Source organism: Zonotrichia albicollis, chromosome 4 (assembly GCF_047830755.1).
Source record: "Zonotrichia albicollis isolate bZonAlb1 chromosome 4, bZonAlb1.hap1, whole genome shotgun sequence".
NCBI lineage: Eukaryota > Metazoa > Chordata > Aves > Passeriformes > Passerellidae > Zonotrichia > Zonotrichia albicollis.
In genome coordinates, this window is record NC_133822.1 from 25,829,111 (window position 1) to 25,853,125 (window position 24,015).

The 24,015-nt window shown below is 44.5% G+C and overlaps 1 protein-coding gene across 3 annotated transcripts in view; it reads left to right on the top strand.

Moving 5' to 3' along the window:
• The first annotated feature begins 4,797 nt into the window (after nt 1-4,797).
• The window catches only part of STK38L (serine/threonine kinase 38 like), a 46,586-nt gene continuing 27,368 nt past the window's right edge, over nt 4,798-24,015 (top strand). Inside the window, exon 1 of one of the 3 annotated variants that reach the window (XM_074539176.1) lies at nt 4,798-4,943. Coding sequence is in view for 1 of the 3 variants with exons in the window: in XM_014264189.3 (XP_014119664.1) it covers nt 23,930-24,002 (73 nt within the window). In the remaining 2 variants the exon portion in view is untranslated. Of the gene's footprint in view, nt 4,944-19,298; nt 24,003-24,015 lie in introns of those variants that run through there. The other 2 variants (XM_074539177.1, XM_014264189.3) reach the window with 2 other exon arrangements.

Sequence of the window (24,015 nt, forward strand, 5' to 3'; positions counted from 1 at the left end):
TGTTCAGGATATGAGTTGACAGTCTAAAAGGTGACTATACCAATTTCCTTGATTTTGCAGAGCTGAATGTGTTGCTTTTTTCCCTAGACTATACACATGGAAATAGGAATGGTTTCCCTGTGACATAGATGCTATTAATATAAAGAAAGTTATCTGGGCTTTCAGGAAAGTATAAACTAGAACTTTCTCAGAAAGGGTGTGGATATAGAACAGACTGTGTTTGCCTGTATGTAACTGTTTCAAATACCCTCAAAAGGCACCTCATTTTTAGAACTGAACTAATATTACTTATTTTTTGACATCATTTAACTTTTTCCTATTTTTAAGAGGCATAGCAAATGATGTGTTCTGCCTCTAGATTAAGAGGTGCAGCAAAAATTTTGTACCCCTGGTTAAATTCATGTTTTGTTCATACTTTGAATGGTGAAATTCTGGTTCCTTTCCTTCCGAAATTGTAATAGAAATTGCAACATTGCACCATGACTGATGAGAGTATGGAATGGCTTCCAGGCTAGGAATAAAGAAAACTGAGAAGGAACAGGATATAAAAAAAAGAGTAGCACTGCCAGGATTGACATGAACTGACAGTTCATCATCTGTGCTGGTAACAAATTCGGGATCCACACCAAGATACTCTCAGAACCAGGTCCAGGACAAAGGAGGTGAATTTCACTCAACAGGCTGTCCCATGTGCTGGGAATACAAGATGTTTCCAGGATTTTAAGAGTAGATTGCACAAACATTTGGAAGAGCAAAACCCTTCAAGTTATTATTTAGGCAGACAACATCAGGCTCGGGATAGGTGAAGGGTGAGAAGATTTTAAAGGAATTTTTGTGAATTTTTTCCATTCTTCCTTTCCCTTTGTGATTTTTTTCCTTTCTTCCTTTCCCCTAGATGTCAGGCCATGATCGCCAGGAAGGCAGCAATGTGACTGAGACAGAGCCCAGCTCTGAACCAGTGCAGACATTCTGATGTTGTTAGGTATTTTAAAATATTGATGATGATTTCCTGAAGATGGACCATGGCAGGAAACAAGTGGGTGAGCAGATGTTATTTCTATGAATGGTCTCACAGAAGTAAACCAGATGAATTTCTGAGTTGTCTCATTCTTCAAGAGTTTGCAGACCCAAGATTTTAACTGTTTCATTCAATTGTGAGACTCTGCATATGAAGTATGACCATATGTGTCTCCTTTTAAATTTGCATTCCACCTATTACGAAAATACATTTTTGTCCAATTCAGCATTTTCTGAACATTTGATTCACTACTGTGCCCCACTGAAATCAGGCAACTAAAGAGCTACAGGGCACTCAGCATCTTATCAGAATTGTGTAGCAGCACTAAAGTGTCATAAAACAGATTAAAGCCTTTGGGTTTAGCATTAAGCATTAAAAAGCAAAAAGCATTAAAGCATTTTTTTCCTGGCCTTCTACCTGTTGAATATAAAAATCATAGACTTCTGTTATTCAGACCAGGAGCTACAAGTAAAATCTGGATTACAAGTAGCATCAATAGTGGCTAAAAAGGTCCTAATAAACCAGTAGAAAATTTATGGGAATGTTTCTGAATGGTTTGCACTATGTTTACCCAGCTCTGCACTATTCTCTGACCATTCTCAAGTGTTCTGGATTTTTTCTGGCTTATTCTTAAGAAATACACCTGGGATGTATTAGGAAAACAGTAAGAAAGAAAGTCAGAATTGATTCCTAAATGTTCATTAAGTAGTTAGATGCAAACTACTTGTGAATTAAACATTTCTAGGTTATTTCTGAGGCTGAGAGGGAGCTTTCATGGTTAAAACCCACTCTGAATCTTTCCAAGAGAGATCTCCAGCATGACTGTGATCCAGCAATTTGGATTTGTTACACCAATTGACTGCAGAGAAAGAAATGTCAAACCCTCCCATCAATGTCCTTTCTCTGACAAGCTCTCCCTCCTTTGAACTACAACGAGGACAGCATTGTTTTGCTTTGCCACAGACGCTCCCCTGAGTTTTCTGAAGGCTTCAGAGGTTCGGTGGAATTTGACAAGAGGTATTTGGGCTTTTGTGTTTGCCTTGAATTGCTGCGCCCGGGGTGGATCCCGCTGCTGCTGCAGGCGGAGCAGAGGGAGCAGGACCCTGAGGACTGTCACAGCCTGCAGGAGTGGCACAGCACGCAGCCCGCAGAAGTTTGCATGCTCAGAGCAAAGATTCTGTTCCAAAATGTTTGTCTAACTCCTATGCCTGGCAGCTTAAAGAGCTGCTGTCCTCCTACACGGTGAATAGGTGCTTATATTTCTATATGATGGGCTAGCTGTGGAAATACACAGAAATAAAAGTTTATTGGGCTGTTGGCAATGGTTACACTGTGTCACAGTTTGGGTTAAAACCTTAGGTATTTCTGTCAGCTCTCCTTCAACAACAAACAAATTCATCTGCTTGTTTTGGCTCTGCCATGGTTCATTTCAGGATGAGCATTTGGTTGTAAGTTTCTCTAGGTGCACAGACCTTCAAAAACTATGGACAAACTCCAATATTCACAAGGCAACAGCCCACTAACTGCAACTGCAACAGTGGTGAACCCATTAATCAGACTTCTATAGCAGTGAGATAACCTTCTATGTGTACAGCTCTGTTAAAAACATATATTTAAAATTAGAAAATGAAAATAAACCGTGTGTGTTTTGTGATGGAATGTCTGCTAACATAAATACTTTTACAGCCACATAAAAATAGAAACATTAAATACTTCATTTTTCCATAGGTCTGTTAAGCAACAGCCAGTGCTTTTATTAATATACTGTTTCTCTTTTTAATTGCACTTTTATTTAGAAAAATTCACAATCCTGACTTATGAGGAAAGTTACATGGAATCATACAGAAAACTCGAAATGCAAACAGACATGCCTCATTCCTCTAAAACAAGAGACTGCTTCTTCATATGCCAGTAGTTTTTTTAGTCTTTGGGAGCCATTTGTTTCCCTTTCTCTCTTGAAAATAATTAAATAAATGGAAGTTTGCCCCACTTCCCCCCTCACACATCCACATACATGCACAGGACCAACAAAACTCAGTAATTTTCCACTGGCACAAGAGCCTTTCAGTGCTTGCCATCTGCTGTGCTGGCAGGACCCACCAGAGGAGCTCCGGCAGCAAGGCAGGAACTGGCACGTCACGTTGTGAATATTCATTCCATTTTCATTGTCACAGCTGGGCCTCAGCATCCCTCCCACACTGACCCTGCCTCCCCCTGTGGCAGCTGTGGGGAGCAGACAGGAGTGAGGTACTGAAATCAAAGCTTACAACTCACAAACACCCAAGTCAAAACCATCCCCCACTCCTGCTAGGGGGTAGGGATGTCTGTCATTCCCACTGACCACTGTTACTGACACAAGATTTCTAAGGACTTCTGCTCTGGGAAGAGAGCTTTGGTGAAATACAACTTTTCTAGATCCATAACCAGCTTATTTTGAATTTATTTATCATACAGTGCCTTTTCCCTTCTTGCTAATGCTGTTTCTGCATTAAGTGTCTGTACTTCCAACATGGTGAATATGAGCGCACAACTTCGTTAGCTCAGGCTCCAAACGTGGGACCGGAGTTCAAATGTCCCAAAGGACAGTCAGTCTCTTCAGGAGGCATTCCTGCACCTCATTCAAGTTCAAACATGCTAAATTTAGGTTTCTGTTATTTCAAACCCACCAAACCTAATGCTTTCAAGAGCTGGTCCCAGCAGGTAGGTTCACTGTGCTCTGGGAGGTCCATGGTGGATTCTCTGGGTCTGCCTGTAGATCCTGAAATTGTGAGGTCACTGGGCAAGAAATCTGCTTTAGTGCACACAACTCCTAAGTTCCTTATGTCTACATAAAGACTAACAAGGTAAAATAAACCAAATCTGTCAGTTAAGTCCTCCTCATCAGCAACTCTCCTCAAGTCAAGTGATGACATTAAGACAAACTTTCCCTCACTTCCACACGCTCCATGTCGTGATGGGAGCAGATGATTGCCCTTTGTCGCTCCTCCAACATGAGCTCACAGATTTGCCTTCTGCCCAGCTGAGGCCAGTCTAACTCCTGACTGTGAGACCTGTCCCAGCCACGATCCCTCAGGGAGTCCCGACTGGCAGAGTGCCAAGGGTTATGCCGGGCTGCAGGGACAGCATCGTGGGGTGCACTGGGAAGAGCATGGATTGCAGGTAGAGGGAGATCATCCTGTCCTTCTGCCCAGCCCTGGGAGGCACATCTGGAATGCTGTGACCAGTCCTGGGCTCCTCAGCACAGCAGGGACAGGGAGCTCCTGGACTGGGGCCAGTGGAGGCTGCAGAGATGATTCAGGGCCTGGAGCATCTGTGGCAGGGAAAGGCTGAGGGAGCTGGGGCTGTCCAGCCCGGAGAGGAGCCCCAGCTGAGAGGGGCCCTCAGCCCTGGGTGTCCCTGTGTGCAGGGAGGGCTCCGAGCAGGGCCCAGGCTCTGCTCCAGGGCCCAGCAATGGCACCAGAGGAACGGGCAGGGACTGAGGCCGGGAGGTTCCACCTGGGCAGGAGGCAGAACTTCTGTCCTGGGCAGCGGCCGAGTCCGGAGAGGGTGGCGAGTCTCCCTCGTTGGGGATATTCCAGAACCGTCTGGAGCGAATCCTGTGCCGTGCGCTCGGGGCTGCCGCGGCTGGAGCAGGGCAGCAGCCGCGGCAGCCCCAGCGCTCTGCTCCGCTCCGCTCCCCGCCCGCTCCGGTCCCGCTCCCGGTCCCGGGGCGCCGCCGCCGCTGCCGCGGGACGGGGCTGGGCGGGGTCGCCGGGTAGGGGCGGGGCGGGGCGGGCGGCGCGAGCCGGCGGGCGCGGCCAATGGCGGAGCGGGGCTCAGTGGCGCGCGGCTCTCGCGAGAGCCGGCGGGTAAACATCGGCCCCCGCCGCGGGCCCGCCCGCTGCCATTAGCGCGGGGGCGGCGCCGTGCTCGGACCGGGCGGGAGGTGAGTCCTGAGGCGAGCCGGGTCCCGAGGGGAGCCGGGCACTCTCCGCCCCGGCGCTGCCCGCGGAAACAGCCCCGGCACGCTGCCGCTGGAAACTGGGAATCTCCCTTTGCCTCCCCTCTTTCCTCCCCCCGCACCGTGAGGCAGCAGGAGCAGCCATCGCCGTGGAGGCTGAGGGAGCGCAACCTCAGCCTCGGTGCGGGGACGGTCGGGGGTGGCTCTGGGCTGCGGGGCAGTTCGCCCCGGCCCCTCGGGTGGCTCTGCCCGCAGCCCCCGGGGTGGCTCTGCCCGCAGCCCCCGGGGTGGTTTGTCCCCCTGCCGCCGGCTGGGTGTCGGTGCGGGGAGCGAGGTGAGCCCGGCGCGGGGAGCAGGGCCGGGGCTGTGCGGAGACCCCGCCGGCCGGGTTAGGGCTGGGCTTTACTCGTGCTACAGAACGTGGCTCTGGGCTTAAGGGAGTCCTGCCCTCTTTAGAAATAAATAAATAAATAAAGGGCCGAAATTATCTCCGTAATGCGCTTAGAAAAGCAAACAACCTTCACAAGTTTCCACTCGCGGGAGGAGCAAATCGCAAACCTTGTGCAGAGCCGGAGGAGTTGGGGTTGCGGCCCCGTGGTTTGGCTCTCGGGCTGGTGCTCTGTGTCTGCAGACAATTCCCATTGACTCAGGTAAAAGTTAAATGCCAGGGACTTACAGAGGTCGCGCCGTTGTTGTTTGGTTTTACTTGATCTGGAACGCCTTGGGTTAGAATAGCAGAGCTCACACGCGTGCCTCGCTGATGTACCTGCCTTCCTCTTGCAAAATCCACACTGGGAATAAGTGAGCCTTGCTGTAGCCTCTGAATCAAAAGTAATGTCCATGTTTCGTTTTTGTTTGGGATTTTTTTTAAGAGAAGTTTCCTGTGAGGTATTTGGTGGGTTGTATTGGTTTTGCTTTTACCTTCTTTATGGCGAGCAATGGGGTTTTTGTTGACTGTAGATGTTGGGGTTTGTCAGGTGTACTGATTCAGTGTTTTGATTACAGTTTTTAAAAGTCACTTAAAATAGAGGGATCTTGTTTATGAGTGTTTATGATGCTAATAAATCTCGCTAGAGTTGTGCCTGCTCCATAAAAGATGCCTGAATATACACAGGAATCTGAAAAATTGTTTTCATTCCTTATCCTTCAGGAGTGAAAGAATATCAGCTTTTAATTTTACTCTGAAGAGTGAAAAGAAATAGGAGCCCACAGGCTACTGACCTCAGAGGTGCTGATCAGTGGGCACCCTCATTGCATTTGAGACATCTGTTACTGTATCCAATAGAATTGCTGCAATTTTACCTTCTGTGCCATATGTAGACTTGTTTTCCTGGCTTTGTTAAGAAGCGTCTTGGATAGGAAAAGTCAAGTTTGCATAGCTCTGTGGACTCATTTGTTTTTCATAATGTACGTGGCATACTATATGTTCGATTTAAATATTTTTGCTTAACAGAGCTTAAAACAATTCTAAACACTTATTTCTCAAGCATTTCAGGGGAAAACAAATCCTAAGCTACTAGCTAAGCAGTATTCAGAAGCAAATATTTATAGAGGACAGGTATCATGCTTTTTTTTTTTAGAAAGTTAGTCTGTCTTAAAAAAATAAACAGCAAATGCACACCCCATCGTTAACTTGCAGTGGACTTGGACCAGGCCTATGGTCTGGGTGAGGGAATGCTCCCAGGAGAGCAGAAATTTTGGATTTCTGTCAGATGATGTGCTGTGGACCTGCTTGTGTGAGCTGCCCTGGGGTGGTCTGATGTGCAGTGGGGTCCCTGTGGGGCTCTCCTGGCTTGGAGCAATGTGGGATGTCACAGAGGAGCATGTGGCTGAGGTGTGCTCACCTGTCCTTTCTCAGGAGTTCTGTGTAGCCCCCCCTTGGCTCATCTGTCTTTTTGTCCCCAAACTTGGAATGGTGGGTGGGAGATTTTTAATCATTTGGGTCACTGCTGTAGTTTGGGGTGGCTCTGGAATCCTGTGGTGACCACAAGGAGCTTAGTCACTGTCTGTGTCCTCTGCATCTGTCTGGGCAGTGAGTTTGTCTTGCTTTCAGAGCTTATCTCCTCCCTACAGATTCAGCTCTTGCTCAGTCCATGTTTATTCCAATAAAAATGTTGTTCTTCCCACCAAGTTGAAGCTGAGCATTAGTTAAAATGTGAAGCCAGTTGATAAACTTTGATATTTGTATTCCAGGAGGTGCAGGGTAGACATGGAAATTGCAATGAAAAGAATTGCTTCTCTGAATGCAGTATTCATCAGCACAAAGCCTGCTAAGCTGATATTATATGGTAAATGGTTTGGTTTTAGTCTCCCAGAAAGAGGCTTTGTGTCTTAGGGTAATGGCAGTTGACATAAATCAAACATGCAATTGTCCACAAAATCATTTAATCTTCTCTTGTCGCTGGTTCTAACATATAGGTGCACTTAGAGCAGACCTGCCACTAGTGGTAATTGAATTGCTGTGCCTCGAAAATATGGGTTTGATAAATAACTGGAGTCTAATTTTTGAGATGGGTTGGTGCAGAATTTTTCCAAGTCTGCTGATTAAATAACAGCTTTTATTGTGCAAAAAATTGTTATACTGGGGTAAGCCAATTTAATACTGTGGGGTAGGAACTCAGGGAAGAGTTATTTATTTTGTGTTATAAATTTAAATACTGAATTGTATTTAAGGTGGCAGGGTCTTGTCTTGAAGACTCAGAAATGAGTTGTCAAATGCAGCAGAGCAGACTTTATAATTTGATTGGTACAGAAGATCCTGCAAATCTGTAGTTTAAAACTGCAGAATAACTTCAGCAGTCCCACTGCTCCAGTATTTGCATGGGGAAGTAATAGAACATTTTCCTCTTAGCAATATAAAACAAAACAGGAAGTAGGGGAAGAAATAAATGATCAAGAGAAACTCAGTTTCCTTGTCATAAATAATTTGAAGCATTAGTAGTATATGGGAAGCAAAATGGGCAGTTGTTGTAGTCAACACTGCCTTACTTGTGAAATCAGGTAATCTTGTAAGGCATGCATTGATATATCACTAAATACCTGTTACAGATTAAAACAGCAAAGGAAAATGGTGGATTAGGAAAGAATATAATTTTTTATGCTTTAAGTAGCTGATTTTCTGATTTCTTGGTAATTTAGGTGTTGGATTTTGTATTTTGGTTTGTACTGTAGACCTCAAACTTAGTATGTGTTGTGTGTCTTTAATATTTATACCTGCAGACTTGCAAATTTGTTAGCTGACCTGTGGTTTCATGAGAGTTACAGCTGGTCAGAATGTGAAGAAAAGAGAAATATTTGGAAGAATATTTCTATGGGATTTTGATTGTCTAAGGAACAGTTGTCTTTATGTTTTTACTAGTAAAAAGAGCAGTGGTTGATTAAAATGGTAGCCTGGGTTTATGGGATTTCAGAAGAGTGAGAATGTCCTGAAGTAGTAAAAAGGGAATCAACTCTTCACCTTTTAGTAACAGGGAGCAGCCATGATGAAGTAATAGTTTGGTGTGTGCAGGTTGTGCAAACAAATGGGGTTTATCAAAGGTGACAGAATGAATGGGAGGGAGGAAGTAAAGGGATAACTCAAACCTGTATGGGAGAGGAAGAGTGTTTACTGTACTGCAACTTATATTAGCTGTGTCTCTTATGTTCCAGAGTTGGAGCCTGTGATCACTGACATGCTGTAGAGGAGCTCCAGTCTTAGCAAAGACCTTGGCATATTGGAGTGTGTTAGATTTCCTTCCGCAGAAGGGGAAACAAAAAATATTTTTCTTGTCTTTGACCAGATGAAAGGTTGTGAAACCTTTTCTACTCTGTGTAATAAAGAGAGCTGTTTACAATTCTGAGAGCACTGTGTGTAATGTCACATTAAGTACTGCACTTATAAAATGTGCCAAGGCATTTTAGCAATTAAATCTCCTGGTAGGAAAACAAAACCCAGCTGACCATCCCCAGACAAACCCTTGGGAAACCTGGCCTTCCCAGAAAGCTGTACTTGATTAAAGGCCCTTTTCATGAGCCACTGTAGTAGAATAATGCTCATGACAAACACACTTGTGCATCAGTTGGTTGCAGTTAAAATGGAGATCTTGGGTCACACCAAGCCGGAGGAGTGGCAGAGACTCAGCTTTGTGCACAGGAGTGTACAGAAGGGGCAGAGTCATAACTTCCATTGCCATAGCCAAGGGATGGGGAGGGATGGCAGTCAGCACTTCAGCAGGGCGCCTGACTGCCCTGAATGGCTGCTGAGGGCAGAAGCAGCAGAGCAGAGGGGCTTGGCAGGAGCAGCTTGTCACAGGTGGGGATCTCTGTGTGCCTGGGAGGCTACAGGCTCCCTGTCCCTGGTGCAGCAGAGAGAGAGGCAGCTCCTTGGTATTGCTGTGCTGGGCCATGAACTTCCTGCAGCATTGCTGAGAACCCCCCAAAGGACAGATGGAGGCCTCGTCCTGATGGATCACTGCCACTCTGGAGAGTCTTGAGTCTCTTCTGTGGCTAAAAAGTCTCAGTGTTTTTATGACTTTACTGGTAAAAACCTGCTTGCATCTGAACTGATAGGTAAATTCCAAAGGATATTTCCTTGTCTGCAGGAGGGCTGTTGTGTACAAACCAGCCAAGCTGTGGATGGCCTCACCACAGAACCCTTTCCTTGGGATTAGATGTCTTAGATTTCCATGGATCACACCTGCACACAGAGGAGGGGACAGGATGTAGGGATCCCAGTGTTGCCCCTTCATATTACCCAGGGCAGAGCTGCCTCTTTGGCTGATTAGCTAGATTTGAACCAGGCTCTGGAGAAGGCAGGGCTGGTTCACAGGCTTTCACTACTTCCCATAAAAACTGAGGAAAACCTTTCCTTTCAGGAGAAATCCCCTTTTCCCATATTAGCCCAGTAGAAATGGCAGACCTTAGACCAATGGAATCAGGCTCCTTTTGTATATTGGAAAAGTGTTTATTACAGACATTTCTTAAAATTTGTTTTAATTACTTTTTACAATGAGCAGTTGCATAATGTGTTCCCTGCCCTTCTCTCTTGCTGGTGCCTTATAAGGGAGGTAACCAGAATGGCAGCCAAATATCAGCCTGATGATGAAAGAATTGTTCCACTTAAAATGTCACTAATTTTTAGCCTGCTGAGTCCTGTATGAAGAGGAGAGCTTACATTTGTAGCTCCCCAGACAAAAGCACTGCACTGCATTGTTTAAAGACAGCTGTTGTTTCTTACAACAGCTGAAGTTAAAGATTGCTCTGTTCTGTGCTCTGTGGCATTCACAGAGCAGGAAAGGAGAACAAATTTAATCACAAGGTAAGGATTTAGTGGGAGTACCTGTTTCTTCAAACAGTAGCAACTGGATAGAATGAAGGCTGTTTAACAGTAATTAAAAGTATAATTTAACAAGCTGTAAAATCTGGAACTAGAAGGGAATTTTGTGTTCTGCGTATGAGGTTCTCTGTGGGATGTGGGACAGTCATTCAGCAGTGAGAGCCACGGCTGGTACAGACAGGTAACAGGCAGCTGTTAAAGCACATTCCCATGCAGTGGGGTAATGGCTGGGGCTTATCAGGCACTGGTGCAGCAAATGCTCTTGGTGAGACTCAGCAAGGCAGCTTAAAAAGCTGGGAGAGTTGGGATTGGTCAGCCTGGGGAAGAGAAGGTTTTGGGGTGACCTCATTGTGGCCTTGCAGTGCCTGAAGGGAGCCCACAGGAAGGATGGAAAGAGGGCCTGGAGTGACAAGGGGCAATGGCTCCAAGGTGACAGAAGGGAGGTTTAGATTGGATATGAGGCAAGAACTGTCCCTGTGAGGGTGCTGAGGCCCTGGCACAGGTTGTTCAGAGAAGCTGTGGCTGCACCATGCCTCCAATGTTCCAGGTTGGATGGGGCTCTGAGCAAGCTGGGATAGTGGGAGGTGTCCCTGCCCATGGCAGGGGGCTGGAATTGGATATTCTTTAAGGGCCCTTCCAACCCAGGCAGTCTGAGATGCTCTGAAGTAAGGCTGCCTTGTGGTCCACATCCTGTAGTTGTGTGTCTTGGAAGGCAGTCAAGTGCATCACAGCAAATTCTGACTTTCAAGGTAAGGTGAAAGAAAGGAATTGTGTAATTTCTGGTGTCATTAACTTGCATCTTTGTCACTGGTTTTTATTGGTTTTGTTTGTGCTTGGTTGGTTCCACTAAAGTGATAAAGAGCTCTGGTTGAACAGGTGTGTGGCTGTTCTTTGACTGACTTGCCATATTTCTCTTGTGTAAATCAGAAGTTTTATTGTGCCTAAGGAAAATTTCTCTTGCTAAACTGATCTGTCTGCTGATAGTTTAATTTATTGCCTTCACTTAATGAAATTAGTTATAGATGTATCTACATTTCCATGAATGCTGTAGGAAAGAAAATATTAATATTCAGATTTATTGGGGAGGAGAGGAGAGAAACAAACCAACCCTGGTGATATTGCAGACACAGTGTCTAGTAAAGTCTTATTGTTTAGTCCTTCCCCAATCTTCACAGCCATAGGGAGTCTTAGGAAGTAGTGACTAAGGGCAGAGAATTGAGGTTTATCAGAACAGGAATTCTTCATGAATTCATCTTTCAAATCTCCTGTGAACAAAGAATATAAATGACCACTTTATGTTGAAGTGTGTTAGATGATTCCTCTTATGGTTAATTATTGTATGGACACTCCTGCTCTGTGTTTAATTTAACAGGGAAGGAGAGATCATCTAAAGTCTGCACCACTTGAGCATCTTAGCCCACTTGTAGTCTGGATATGGTGACCTCACTGCACAATTGCCTAAGCAGCAATTAGAAACTTTCCTGTGGGGTATTTTTTCCTTCTTAAAAAAAAAAAAAACAAAACAAAAACCTGCAAGAATTATGTTAAGAACACCTGGAATAATCCTGTATAAGTTGCTTATTCTTTGTGAAATCAAGGTGAAGGTGAAGTTGGACAAAATGCCAATAAGCACCAGAGGCTGGGGTGCTTATTGGCATTTTGTCCAACTTCAACTTTACCTTGATTTCATAAAGGCTTATTATCTGGGGGTTCACTCCCAAGCCCAGTGAACCCCAGACTGCTGTCAAGGCTCAGCACATTCTCAGCCCATCATTCCCCTCCCAGGTCTCTGCACCACAGGTTGGAAATCACTAAGTTATGATGAGCTGTTGTGGTAGGAATGAGCACCTTCGAAATAGTTTCAGATAGGAGATTGAATTGCAGGAAGATTTTGAGAAGGAGATCTGGAGAAACAATACCAGTTGTTTGGGAGATGAAGGGAATACAGAAGGGAATTCTTCTGCTTGTTAAATCTTTTTCTTCTCTTTTCTTCTTGTCTTTTTTTTCCCCATGAGCCTGTGATAAAGGGAAAAGAACAAAGTGGAATGCTTTAAATTGTCAAACTTTGCTGGCAAATCTTCAAAGAAATTGGAAAATTTTTTACCTTTCTTACATTGCACCAGTTCTTGACTGCTCTAGTTCTCAGTAAGTACCAGTGTTTACAGGCGACACTCACCCATTCCTTCAGGAGGAAGGAACACACTGTGAGCCCCATGTGCAAGGCTGTCTCCAATATTTGAGGCCAGGCAGCTGTGGTAGTGCCACAGGAGAACAAATCTGTGGGATGAATCTTTGGGTTCCATCTGTGCTGCTGTGCTATCCCCATATAGAGGTGTCCAGGTGAGGATTAGAATGTGTTTACCAGCTAATCAGTTTGAGCAGGTAAATCCTGGCCCTGCCAAGGGATTGGTTATACCTGACATGTAATTTAGGTGCAAGTGAACTTGTATGAAAGTTTCTTGTGACGGGAATGGTGATGTGTGCTCTTGTCTTCCCAGCCTTGCTCTGGGCTTTATCACAGTGAGGAGTGTGAAATGAATGTCATTCTGATATGGTCAGTGCAGAGAATTTCAGGCCATGGCTGTGTCAGTGGGCTTGACCAGTATGTGGATATTTCAGTTAATGTATTTGAGCTCTAATCCCAGTTCCTTCCATGGGGATTGGTGGTGCTGATGCTGCTGTCAGTGACCTAAAGGAACTTTCCACTTGCTTTTTCAGGATCATCTGAGTACAACCTGCCCTGCTCCCTGCTCCCAGGTCAGGCTGGAAGCATTGTAAGCATTGTCTCTGGAGCTGGGCTTCATTCATAACTCCAGAGTCTTAGGCTCACCCTTGGATACCTTTAAGCCCCATTTAATCCCAGAGGGCACCTGACTCACATGAACTGACTGCTTTTGCTCTCAGACACGTAAGCCACTTTTGTAGTGGCACATGAAAAAAGCAAGAACAAATCCCTTTCAGAGTTCAGGAGAAAGAGGTGAACATTGTATCACCAAAACCAGGGAAGAGAGAATTTCTGCTGTCTGAATACAGGCTGACCTACAGCACTGACTGGAGCTGCTGCTCACAGCTTGTGCTGCAGCCTGGCCGCTGACAGAATAACTTTGCTGAGCACCTCTGCTGCAAAGAGGTTCCTTGGAGCCTGCCAAAAATACCGTGCCTTTACCTTTGGTCCTCAGTAAGACACACTTTGCAGGATACAAAGAAGAAATGTGCTTGCCCTTTTTATGTTCAAATAAGCAAAATAATGTTCTGCTCTGTAAAATAATCTTTACAGTCAAAAGGAACATTGGGACAACGACCAATGGATACACATATTTTTTTAATGTGTACTTTGGATCACTGCATTTGAAAGGATTGAAATCATAGTGGAAAGTTACAAAAGAAAAAGGAAGTAATTATGAAATAATTGAGGGGGGGAAATTGTTATACTGTAATAAAGATAAGAAGCTTTAGCTAATTTTCTCTCTGTCTTTTTTGTTAAACAAGCAGCAATATTTTGAAAGCAAATTTCAGTTTTGTTTATGGTTCAGCCCAGTTTCAGGGGTTGACCCCCAGGCACGGAATGAGCTTGTGCTGCTTGAGGAGCAAGGGCTGCAAGAGAAGAATTATAATGAGAATTTTGCTTTTAAAAAAGAAATCCAAGAAGCTGAAGCTGTTAGTATTAATTGTATTTTTATCTTGTAGAAGCTAATTTTTGAAATGAGTCCTGACAGTGTCTTATTTCTCTGTGTTTGTGATTTTCTCAATCTGAGAACCAGAGCATAAATGTATTTTCTTGGTTCTTGTGCTAAGTGCTCCTCATCAGTTGTGTCATCCTTAAAGATGTACAGACTGAGAAGACAAAAGCTTCTGTATCCTTACTTAGGACATAGGGAGAGTCAATCTGCATCTGCCTGTGTGCAGCTGGAGAACGCAGTTGCAGGATGAGATTTTCTCAAGCCAGTGTGGAATCCAAGTGCTTTCCCTCCCTCACTTGCGTGCCAAGGCAAGGCTGGTTAATTAAGGACCACCCACCCCCCTTCTCCTTGAATCCTACAGTAAATCCTCCTCAGAGATTGCAAACTGGGCAACCCCAAGCAGGAGCATTGCAGCTCCAGCTCCATATTTGTCTTGGATGGAAGGCCAGACTCCTGTCTGGAATACCTGAATCAGTGCTTTGGGTGGGGATGATCTTGTCAGCAAAGCACCTGCTGTACAAGGTGAAGTCACTGACACCAGTGGGCTGCCAGTAGTTATGTACATCAAGGCAGGGAGACAGGAGCTTTTTGTCCTGTGCTGCAGCAGGCACCTGCCTTTGCTTTCCCTTCTTGGGTAGATCAGGAAGGTAGTTTGTGCTTCACCCTGACTTTAATGAAATAAAATTTAGCTAAGGAAGCTTTACTGAATGCATTCCAATGGCTTTCCAGATTAATGGCATTGACTAATGTGTGAATAAAATAAACAGCTAAAAATTTATTGTAATTCTTGATTTCCTTTGGTACCTCAGTCAATGCTAATTCGAACCAAGAAGCCTCTTTTTTGGATAAATCTACTGCCCATATTGAATCTGGTGGTATAATTCTCAGCAGCTTTGAGGGAGAGGGGACTGACAAAGAATAATCCTGCCTCTGTTGTGGATACTTGGGTGTGCTGAGATGTTTTCTACGAGTGCTTTTTCAATATTGAAATGTGGAGCTCTTTGAGGTACTGACCACATTTGACCTCATGTACTTCACAGGCATTGTTCAATCAGTTTAGCAGCTGTTTACAAAGCACCAAAATTCAGAAGGCTTTCATCTCTGAATGAAACATGTTCTTTTTCCTCAACTTGGCATCTCTGAATTTACTGAGCAGCACCAATCCCCTAATATTGTGTGATTAGATTCAGTTACCTTGTGCCATCTCAAAAAGTTCCAGTTAATTAATGGAATCGAATGATTCCATTTTTATTGCTCTGAATTGTGACACATCCAGCTAAAATTACTTTGTTTTCTTAAAGCACAGAGTCTAAAATATTGTTACTTAGTTTTCTAAATTTGGCTCGCTTGCTTCATGCCCTTTTACTGGCAGATACAAGGCAAATGCAACTAATGATTGATTTCTTTGAAGTGAGGTGGTTGGTTCAAGGGGAACCTCTGCTTCTGTGCTAAATTTTCTTAAAGAAAAATGCTCGAGAGCTCTGAAACTTCTGAGCTCTTTCTGGCTCCAGAAAGAAATACAGTTAGAATGTGGGATGGGAATATTCCTGCTCTCCTTTTGCATGGTTCTAGCATGTTGGAAGCCAGTAGGTCTTGGGCTTTACTACTGGTAAAGTGTTGGATTTCAGGTATTACTTAAAGGAATACTTAGATTAGTTCATATTTAGCAAAAATGCACTGGGATGCTTTCACAAAAGATGCTGGTAAAAGCAATTTGTGTTTTGAAGGAGAGTGCTATTTTGAGGGAGGATAATCCTTTTTCCCTACCTTATTCAGTCCTTGGCCTTCAGATTGGTATCAACAAAGGAAGTGACTCTTACAGATGCTTTTGTGATGTGGTTCCTAATTTGCTGAGAGCTGGACTGAGATCCTTTGATTCATTTCACGTAAGCCACCAAAGAGCTGTTTCCAGTCACTGCCTGGACCGGGTCTTGGAGCTGAAAGATGCCATCTCTGCCTGCCAGCCATGCCTCACAAGAATCATAACAACTTGCATTTCAAATATTTCAACATGATAATTCAACCTTTGAAGTTTTGGCACCTATTTGGCAAGGGATGTCTCCAAAGAGGTATTTTTAGCAAACACTATATATAGAGCTTCAGATCTTCATCTTCTTTCTTTATGTGAAGAATATTTTTACCGTCTGTGAGGTGCCCAGAGTTAAAGGCTGTAAAAATGACAAGATGCTCAAGCCACAGTTGGATTCAATGAGTCTTAAATTTGGTGGGAGCTGTGCCTATCCACATTACAGACTTGCCTGTCCCTCTCCTGCTGGAGGGTCCAATGTCCTGGGGTGCAGGTGGGGATGAGGAATGCCACCTATTTTGTTTGCTTCACTGGGCTTTTGGAGCATAATTTAACTGAAAGTGAAATCTGTTTGCTGTGGGACTGTTTGCTGAGGATGAGTCTCTAAAGGTGCTTGAGAAGGCTGTTGCAGGCATAGCCAACAGTTAGAGGCTTTGGAGATTATGAGGAGAAGCCAACTGCTAAATCCAAAGGCTCATTCCAGATATTCTTAGCACAATGAGAGTTGGCATCGTGTCAGATGCCAGGCAGGATTCATCTGCTTGGCCTTGGGTGTTTAAAAGTTGCACATCCAAGGCAGTTGGACATCTTAACCATCCTGGGTGCTCAGTGGACTTGGAGAAGCACTGGGAGGAGATGTTTGCTTCTGCCTCCTGCAAGGGTGACTACAGTTGGAAAAAATGGGTGCAGGGAAGGCCTGGGTGGACTTGCAGTTGTGCTGCCTGGAGTGAACACCCTGATACTGCTGTGTGACTTCTGAGTAGCTCCCTGGAGCAGGTGAAATGTCAACAATAACAGATCTAGTGGGTTCACTTCTGTCAAATATCCCTGCAGGTGCAAACAAGAACTTGTGAATTCCCAGCCTCCTTTTGTTTTGCCAGCAGAGTGGTCAGTATCTGTTTGTTTTTCTCCAGAAGACCGTGAAGAATGTGCTCCCTCAACAGCAGCTGAGAGCCCCGGGGCTCCTGTGATCCTCTACAGTTGCACCTCTGAAAAACCCCCGGGCTCAGGTCAACTGAGCTTTTCCTTCTGTTTCCTGCTGTAATTCTAGATTTTCCCATAGTTCATTGTGGCATTTAGTGTTAAAAATAGGATTCCATAAAGCATTTTTATGTTCCTGAAGTGCACACACTTTATTTTTCAAACATGTATCTGTGTAAAGCCTTGCCAGAGGAGCAGTGTGTCTTTGCCCAGTGCTGACCTGATCTGACTGTAATACTAAACTCAAGGTGAGATTCAGGACTAATGCACTCCTTCTGTGTCTCAGCTCTTCCTTCAGGGTTTTGGCAGCTTCTGCAGTTACTCTTTGTGCCTCAGACACCCGTGCTGCATAGTTAACTTTTGATTTAATTTATTTTTTGGTGGCTCTGATTAGTTTTGTTATGCTTTTTGCATTTCTGAAATCAGACTGAAATTGTCTGCATTTTTTGAGAAGTGTATGTGGCGAGTGCTGTGTCAGCATGTGTGGCTCACCATCCCTGGAAGTGTTCAAGAAATTATTTTAGTTGGTACTTAATGCTGTGCTTGAGTTGATGTGGCAGTGTTTGGTCAAGCCTGGACTTGATCTTGCAGGTCTTTTCCAGCCATGACGGCTCCGGGATTCTCTGCTTTCTTGGATAAATTTCTGCTACTAAATGGAAGGGGTCTGTTCCCTACGGGCTGCTGCAGATACTTGTAACAAGTCAGGGATCTTCCCTTGCTTGTTCACCTTCAAAATCCTGCCAGGACTGAAGGCTGCCTTTACTTTGTTTCCTTCTCAGTCCAGGTGATACAGTTGCCAGCTTGCATTATCGAGATCATGTGTTTTAGGTTTCAGTTTTGCAAAGTACCTCCAGGTCTGGTTGGAAAATATTTTAAAGGGGCAAAACATAATTTGCTTGAAGGCTGGGTGGAAGGTACATGGCAGAGGGAAGCAGAACAAAGCCTGCAGCTCCAATTCATTGCAAGATGGAGATCCTTTCTGGCATTATTAACACGAGGGATAACCCAGAGGAGAGGAAAGCAGCTTGAGGCTTGCTGGCAACCCCAAGAGACCTTTGCAGCTTTGAGCATGCTGGGAAGAGGGAGGGCACACCTTCCCTCCTGGAGGCTGCCAGCAGAGCAGCTTCCCTGTGCTTTCAGGATTTGCTGAAATTTCCATAATTTATTTTGCAAAATTTTACTCAAGGGGATTAAAAAAAAAAGATAGACTAGCCTCCAGGTCTTGCTTCCAACCTTGAGTTACCATCTTAGATCTAGGGAGAGTAATGAATTTTTTATTATGGATCTAGGCTAGGGAGGTAGGGCTCAGTATCAATGGAGCATAATCTGTGGAGCAAAAAGTGCTGATTTCTCCCAGACATTTTCTGACTGCCAGGGGTAGTTCTAAAATAAGGGCTTTCACTTGCTTTTCATTTTGTAAATGAGTGCAAGTTAAAATATATTTTAAGGCTCAATTGAAGCAATAATTAATCATCTGAGGAATCACAGATGTAAATGTTTTTAATTCTGTGCTAATACTACTTTATTGGACTACTTTTTCTTTATTTTTTGGTGCTCCTTATATTTTCAGAAGTGAAGAGAATAGAGCAGAGCAGCTGCTTCCTTGTGATTTGTGAAACTGGGACATGTTCTCTCTTACCCTGTGCTATATCAGTGTGACAAACCACATTCCTGATATTGTGTGTGGCTTTACAGGGAAACTGTAAAACTTTCCAAAGGTTGCCTATTTATCAGTGCTTTTAAAGCAGCTGATTAATGTTATTTGCATGTGAGCAACAGAATATGTAAACATTGACTGGAGAGTCATTGGAGGAATGCTCTCAGCTGGACTCACAAGAGCAGCATTTCTCCAAGGCTGCTGGAGCTCAGCTTGGAAATGCTATCACCAAATTTGGCCTCTTGCAGAGCATTGATATTCAGTGTCCTTCCTTTGCTCATTCCCATATATTTTCCCCCTGTTTCTGAATTCCTGGTGGGATTTCAGCCCTGTCTTTGGTGCTGTCTTTCAGCTGTCTCAGGTGCTTATCTTGCCACATGCCCTTCCAAACCCACAATATACAGACCCATGCTTGGCTGCAGCCCTCAAATGGGCAGCTCACACAAGTGCACCTAAAAAGGAGGGCCCTATGTCTCATATGTTTTAGGTTACATAATGAATTTTCAGAATTAATTAATAACTTCTTAATACTTAAGACCCCAGTCTTTTGTGCCTGTGAACTCCTAAAGCCTCCTAACCTGACCTGCTGGCTACAGGAATGATGTTTGCTTTCTTGTAGGGTGACTGAGGCACACCCTAAGTACATGTTTTCTTTTTCTTTCTGCATGGTTTGTTTTTGCACATAGGAAATAAAATAGAATCCAGATCATCTGTTACTTAATGCAGTTTCCTGTGCTGTAGCCACAAGAGCATCCTTCCTTTGTACATACATCATCTGCAATTAGAAACAGAAAACTCCAGATATTCACTACTTCACTGCTTGCATCACTGGCAAATGACAGAGACTTAATGTGGTTTTAATCTGCAGGATTTGTGCACTTCAAGTCAGCATTAGTGGCTTTGTTAGGGATACCTGAGCAGGCAGCTCTTCTGGGAGAGTGGTTGAATAGACTGAGAGGAGATGCATTAAGGAATGAGTGAGAAATTAGGATGGGCCTTTAAGTGGATGTTCCTGATGTGTTCCCATAGATCAGGTACTGGGCATTGCTTTAAGTGTTTGAGTGCCCATAAAACTATTCAGATTCAAGTACAGGTTGTGTCTGTGTGTGCTGCAGGGTGGGCTTCTGCTGCAGCTCAGCATTGCTGTTGGAGCTTGCTGTCCATGCTGGGCTTTGCTCAGTGTGCTGGAACCAAGCAGTGCCTCAGGAGAGCTCACAAGGCAGATGGGAGAAGCACATGGACAAACCCTTCCTGGACTTGGTAAATGTGACTGGGGTGATCCGTGGGGAGTGCAGCACATGGATAGGGGCTCAGCTGTGCATCATGATTAGCCTCACCCTGACCACTTCCATCAGAATCAAATGGATTGTGTTCTGTACTGTTGCAGCCTGAAGAGAAGGGAATGTCAGAAAGTACTTACAGCCTGTGTTTTGAGAGCTTTGCACAGCTCTCCTCTGCACCAGCCCATTTCCAAAGGGAGCCAGCCAAAGTGGGGGCAAGAGGGATGTGACTCATTGGTGAGAGTCAATGTTTGTGTAACAGTTGTCACTGTGGGACTCTGGGGTTTCTGTTGCACCCAATGTGACATAAATGGCCTCTGTCCAAAGGGACAGCCCTGTACTCCCACTGCCACAAGTGTATCCAAACTTTACTGGGATGTAGTCCAAGTCTGGCTGCCTGCAAAAGGGACAGTGCTGTTCTCCCCCTTGTCCTCTGTGCCTGTCCCTATTTAATTGCTCCCCTTTCACTGGATTTGTGGAGTTGGAAGATGGGACAAACCAGTTTGCTGATCTTATGGAAGAGTGGTCTCCTTTTCACAAGAGCATGGGCTGGTTGGTAGCTTAATTTTGTCAGGCTGCTGAGTTGCCCTAACTGGACTGTGGCTGCATTATTAGGAAAACTGTAGGAATGTGTGGCTGGGACTTGAGGGATCAGCCCAGTGGAGAGGAAGGGACTTTGTTTGAGCCCTGGCTGCTGAGAATGTTCTTGTCTTTCTAAGAACCAATTGTAGACCTGCACTGACAAGGCCTTGAAGCAGGGCTTGGCAGCAATGTCTGTCCTTTCTGTGTAAAGGCCTTGAGCATAGGGCCCATGCCCATAAGGAAATGTTAATGTTAAATAATATTTCAAAAGTGGAAATGATCTCATTCTTCCTACGGCTTATTTGGGTTTTTCTCTGGTTGCTATTTATGGGAAATAGCTGCTTGTATGCAATTTGTCAAGCAATTCAGATCACTGCCTGAAAGTAGTCATTATTTGCCACTCCACCAGCCTCCATCTTGACCCATTGTTTGTACAGAACCGGTATTTCCGTTCAGATTTCCTGCAGGTAACTCCACTTTTATTTATCTGCACTTGACAAAGAAATGGAGGCTCAATGACACTTGGTCACCTTACAGGGGCAGTAGAGACCTTCACCTTGAAAAGGAACTGAGAGCCATTCTGTAGGAGCACAAGTGTTTCTGCTCCTTTGTTTGAGGTGACCCCTGTTGCATGAAGAGTCCTTCTTCTACTGATGAGTCCTGCTCCTTTTCTTGGTCAGGAGAGTGCTTAGCCCTCAGGACATGCTCCAAGGCTTTCTGTTCTGAAGGCTTCCTTGGTGGGAAAGGTTTGCTCCTGGAGAATTTATCATCTTTTTCTGCTTTTCTTGCCATAATCTGTTTCATCTTGAAAGCTTAGGAAACTGGCTCTTTAAATTTTATTTATTTATTTTTTATCTGGAAATTTACCCTTTCATGCATGTTTAACATACAGCCTTAATATCTTGTAGAAACTTAAGCAAATCTCTTCTGTTACAGGGCTTGCAAGGGTCTTCAGGGTGAAGAGGGAGATGAGAATGTTGACCTCATGTTCAGAAGGCTTGATTTATTATTTTATGATATATATTACTTTATAACTATACTAAAAGAAATAGAAGGAAAGTTCTCAGAAGCTAGCTAAGCTAAGAATAGAAAAGAATGAATAACAAAGGAGCTCTCTGATTCTGTCCCAGAGAGAGCACCATCCTGGATTGGCCATTAATTATACACATCCAACATGGGCCAATCACAGGTGCACCTGTTGCTTTTCACAGCAGCAGATAACCATTGTTTACATTCTTTTTCTGGGGCCTCAGCTTCCCAGAAGGGAAAATCCTAAAGAAAGGATCTTTATGAAAAAATGTCGGTGACACTCTTGTGTTCCTTTCCCCCTACTTCACTTGCAGCTGGATACAGCCAGAGCATTTATCCACACCCTGGTTTTCTTCTCTTTTCCTTTAACTTGGAAACCAGATAATAGAATCAAATATCTGAGGTGAATTTAGGGAAAACAACACCCATTCTGAGTGAACTTTCCCAGGCCAAGGCTGGAGAATTACTACTCACTGGGAGCTTATACCCATCACAAACCTCATCATCTTTCACCTGCGTACAGTTCCTTTTTTGCCTTCCTCTGCTCACCCTAGAAGGGTGAATGTGCAGTTATGTAGGAGGTGAATATGCAGCTATGTGGATGTACAGACTGTCATAACAAAGCATTCCTGGTGCCCTTCAGCCCTGGAGGAGATGAGCAGTTGGGATGTGAAGGAAAGGCTGCAGGAGGACTCTGGGATTTCACAAGGCAGTCTGCCTCTGCAAGAGCTGTATCCTCTCTACCTAAACCTCTAAATTTCAGAGGGATAAATTGCAGCTACCCACTTGCTGTGTGTTTGTGATATATGCATTCTCAATGTGATAGAAATGTTGAAAAACGAGACCACAGTTGTATTGACTGTTCTCCCCTAAACCAGCCTGATGATAAGGCACAGTGGTAAAGCTTTCTCTTCTCAGTTATCCTTATTATCACTGTGGGGATTAGGTGTTGTGATTAGGGTTCCTTTATGAGATAAAGCTTCATTCTCCACCTCTGTTGCTGGTGATTTGTGGTAAGAGTCTGGCTCAGCTACATCCCCACCGTTCCAAATCTGCTTCCCAGCTCCAGGCACCGGGAGGGTGGTACCAAGTGCTCCTCTCTTACGTCAGGAAGCCACAGACATCTCTTTATCTCTGGGCCCTCACCAAGTCAGTCTGCTTTGTGTGCCAACAGCTGTCTGCTGCTCCAAATATCCCAGTTCAAGGAATGAAGTGCTGTAGTGGGATTTGAATGGGCAAACATCTGTTCTTCTGTGTTGTGTACACTGACAACAGACACTACCTGCATTTACAGTTTTGCAGGGCCAGAGGGATCTGTTGTGCTCATTAACCCTGACTGGAGGCACTGCACAGGCCATGGCCGGGCACTGATGTTCTGCATCTCATTTAGCAGTCAGCTCCTCTGCTGGCACAGACTTATCATGTGTAATTACTTAATTTGATTGATGTGATCTAAAAAGAGCCTGGCGAGAGTCAGGGATTTGAACATACATCAGTGGAAAAGAAAAGCAGACTTGGTGCCCTCTTCTCCAGCATTCTTCAGTGCAACAGTCCCTCCTAAATCCTAAAGGTCCTACTTCCCTAGGCTCCTTAGGAAGTAGAATGTAGGCTTCTTAGGAAGTAGAAGAACAAAATACCTAAAATCTAAGAGCAGAGCTTCTTGGATGACATCTGAAAATGTAACACGGTTTCCTTGGAACTTGTACTGGTGCTGTGTTAGAAGATTCTTTGCTTATTCATTGCTTTTGTGCCAACTTTTGCCTCTTTGTCACAAAAGATGTAGAGAAAGTCCCTGTGACTGAATGTTACCTTTGGGCAGTTGTGCATGTTTTAGAGTGGGACATGTTTTTCATTGGACCTGAGTAGGACTTTATCCAGAAAACCAATAACTGAGGAGGAAGCAGATTTATGATTCTTGACCTTGCTCTGGTTGTATTTATTTCATGATCTGAAACATTGCAGCAAGATATTTAGCATGGACTTTTTAATGCCAGTTAATTCAATGGGTGTTAAAACAAGGTTTTCTTACACCTGGATGCAAGTACCTGCTAAAAGCTGTGAGAATGCTTAAGTGCACAGGAATGCAATTGCTCCAGTAAATAGAGAAGCTTCCTGTTTTAGACACTTCTGAGAGGAGAGATTTGCAGCACTGTGAAACGTGGGGAGAGCCAGGAGGAAGGACAGAGAGAAGTGAGCTGAAGCCAGCTATGAAATGTTGTTTCACTGCAGAGCACTGTGAGCTTTCGAGCAAGCTACTGATTTCTCTTGTCCCCAGGAAATTAAAATGCACACAGTGGTAAACACTGGAAGTAAAGGAGTGGCTGCTTGGGCTGCAGGTCTGGTTCCCTCATCACGTCTCGTGCTTCATTGAGTCATGCAGAGTGTTGTCCTGAGCTGACCTCCCACGTGGAGCACTCCTTGGATGACAGCAGTGTGTGGAGACGTCGCACCTCCGTTCCCTTCCTATTCCTGGCTGCAGCCCTCCATCCCTGCAGGTGGGGCAGAAGT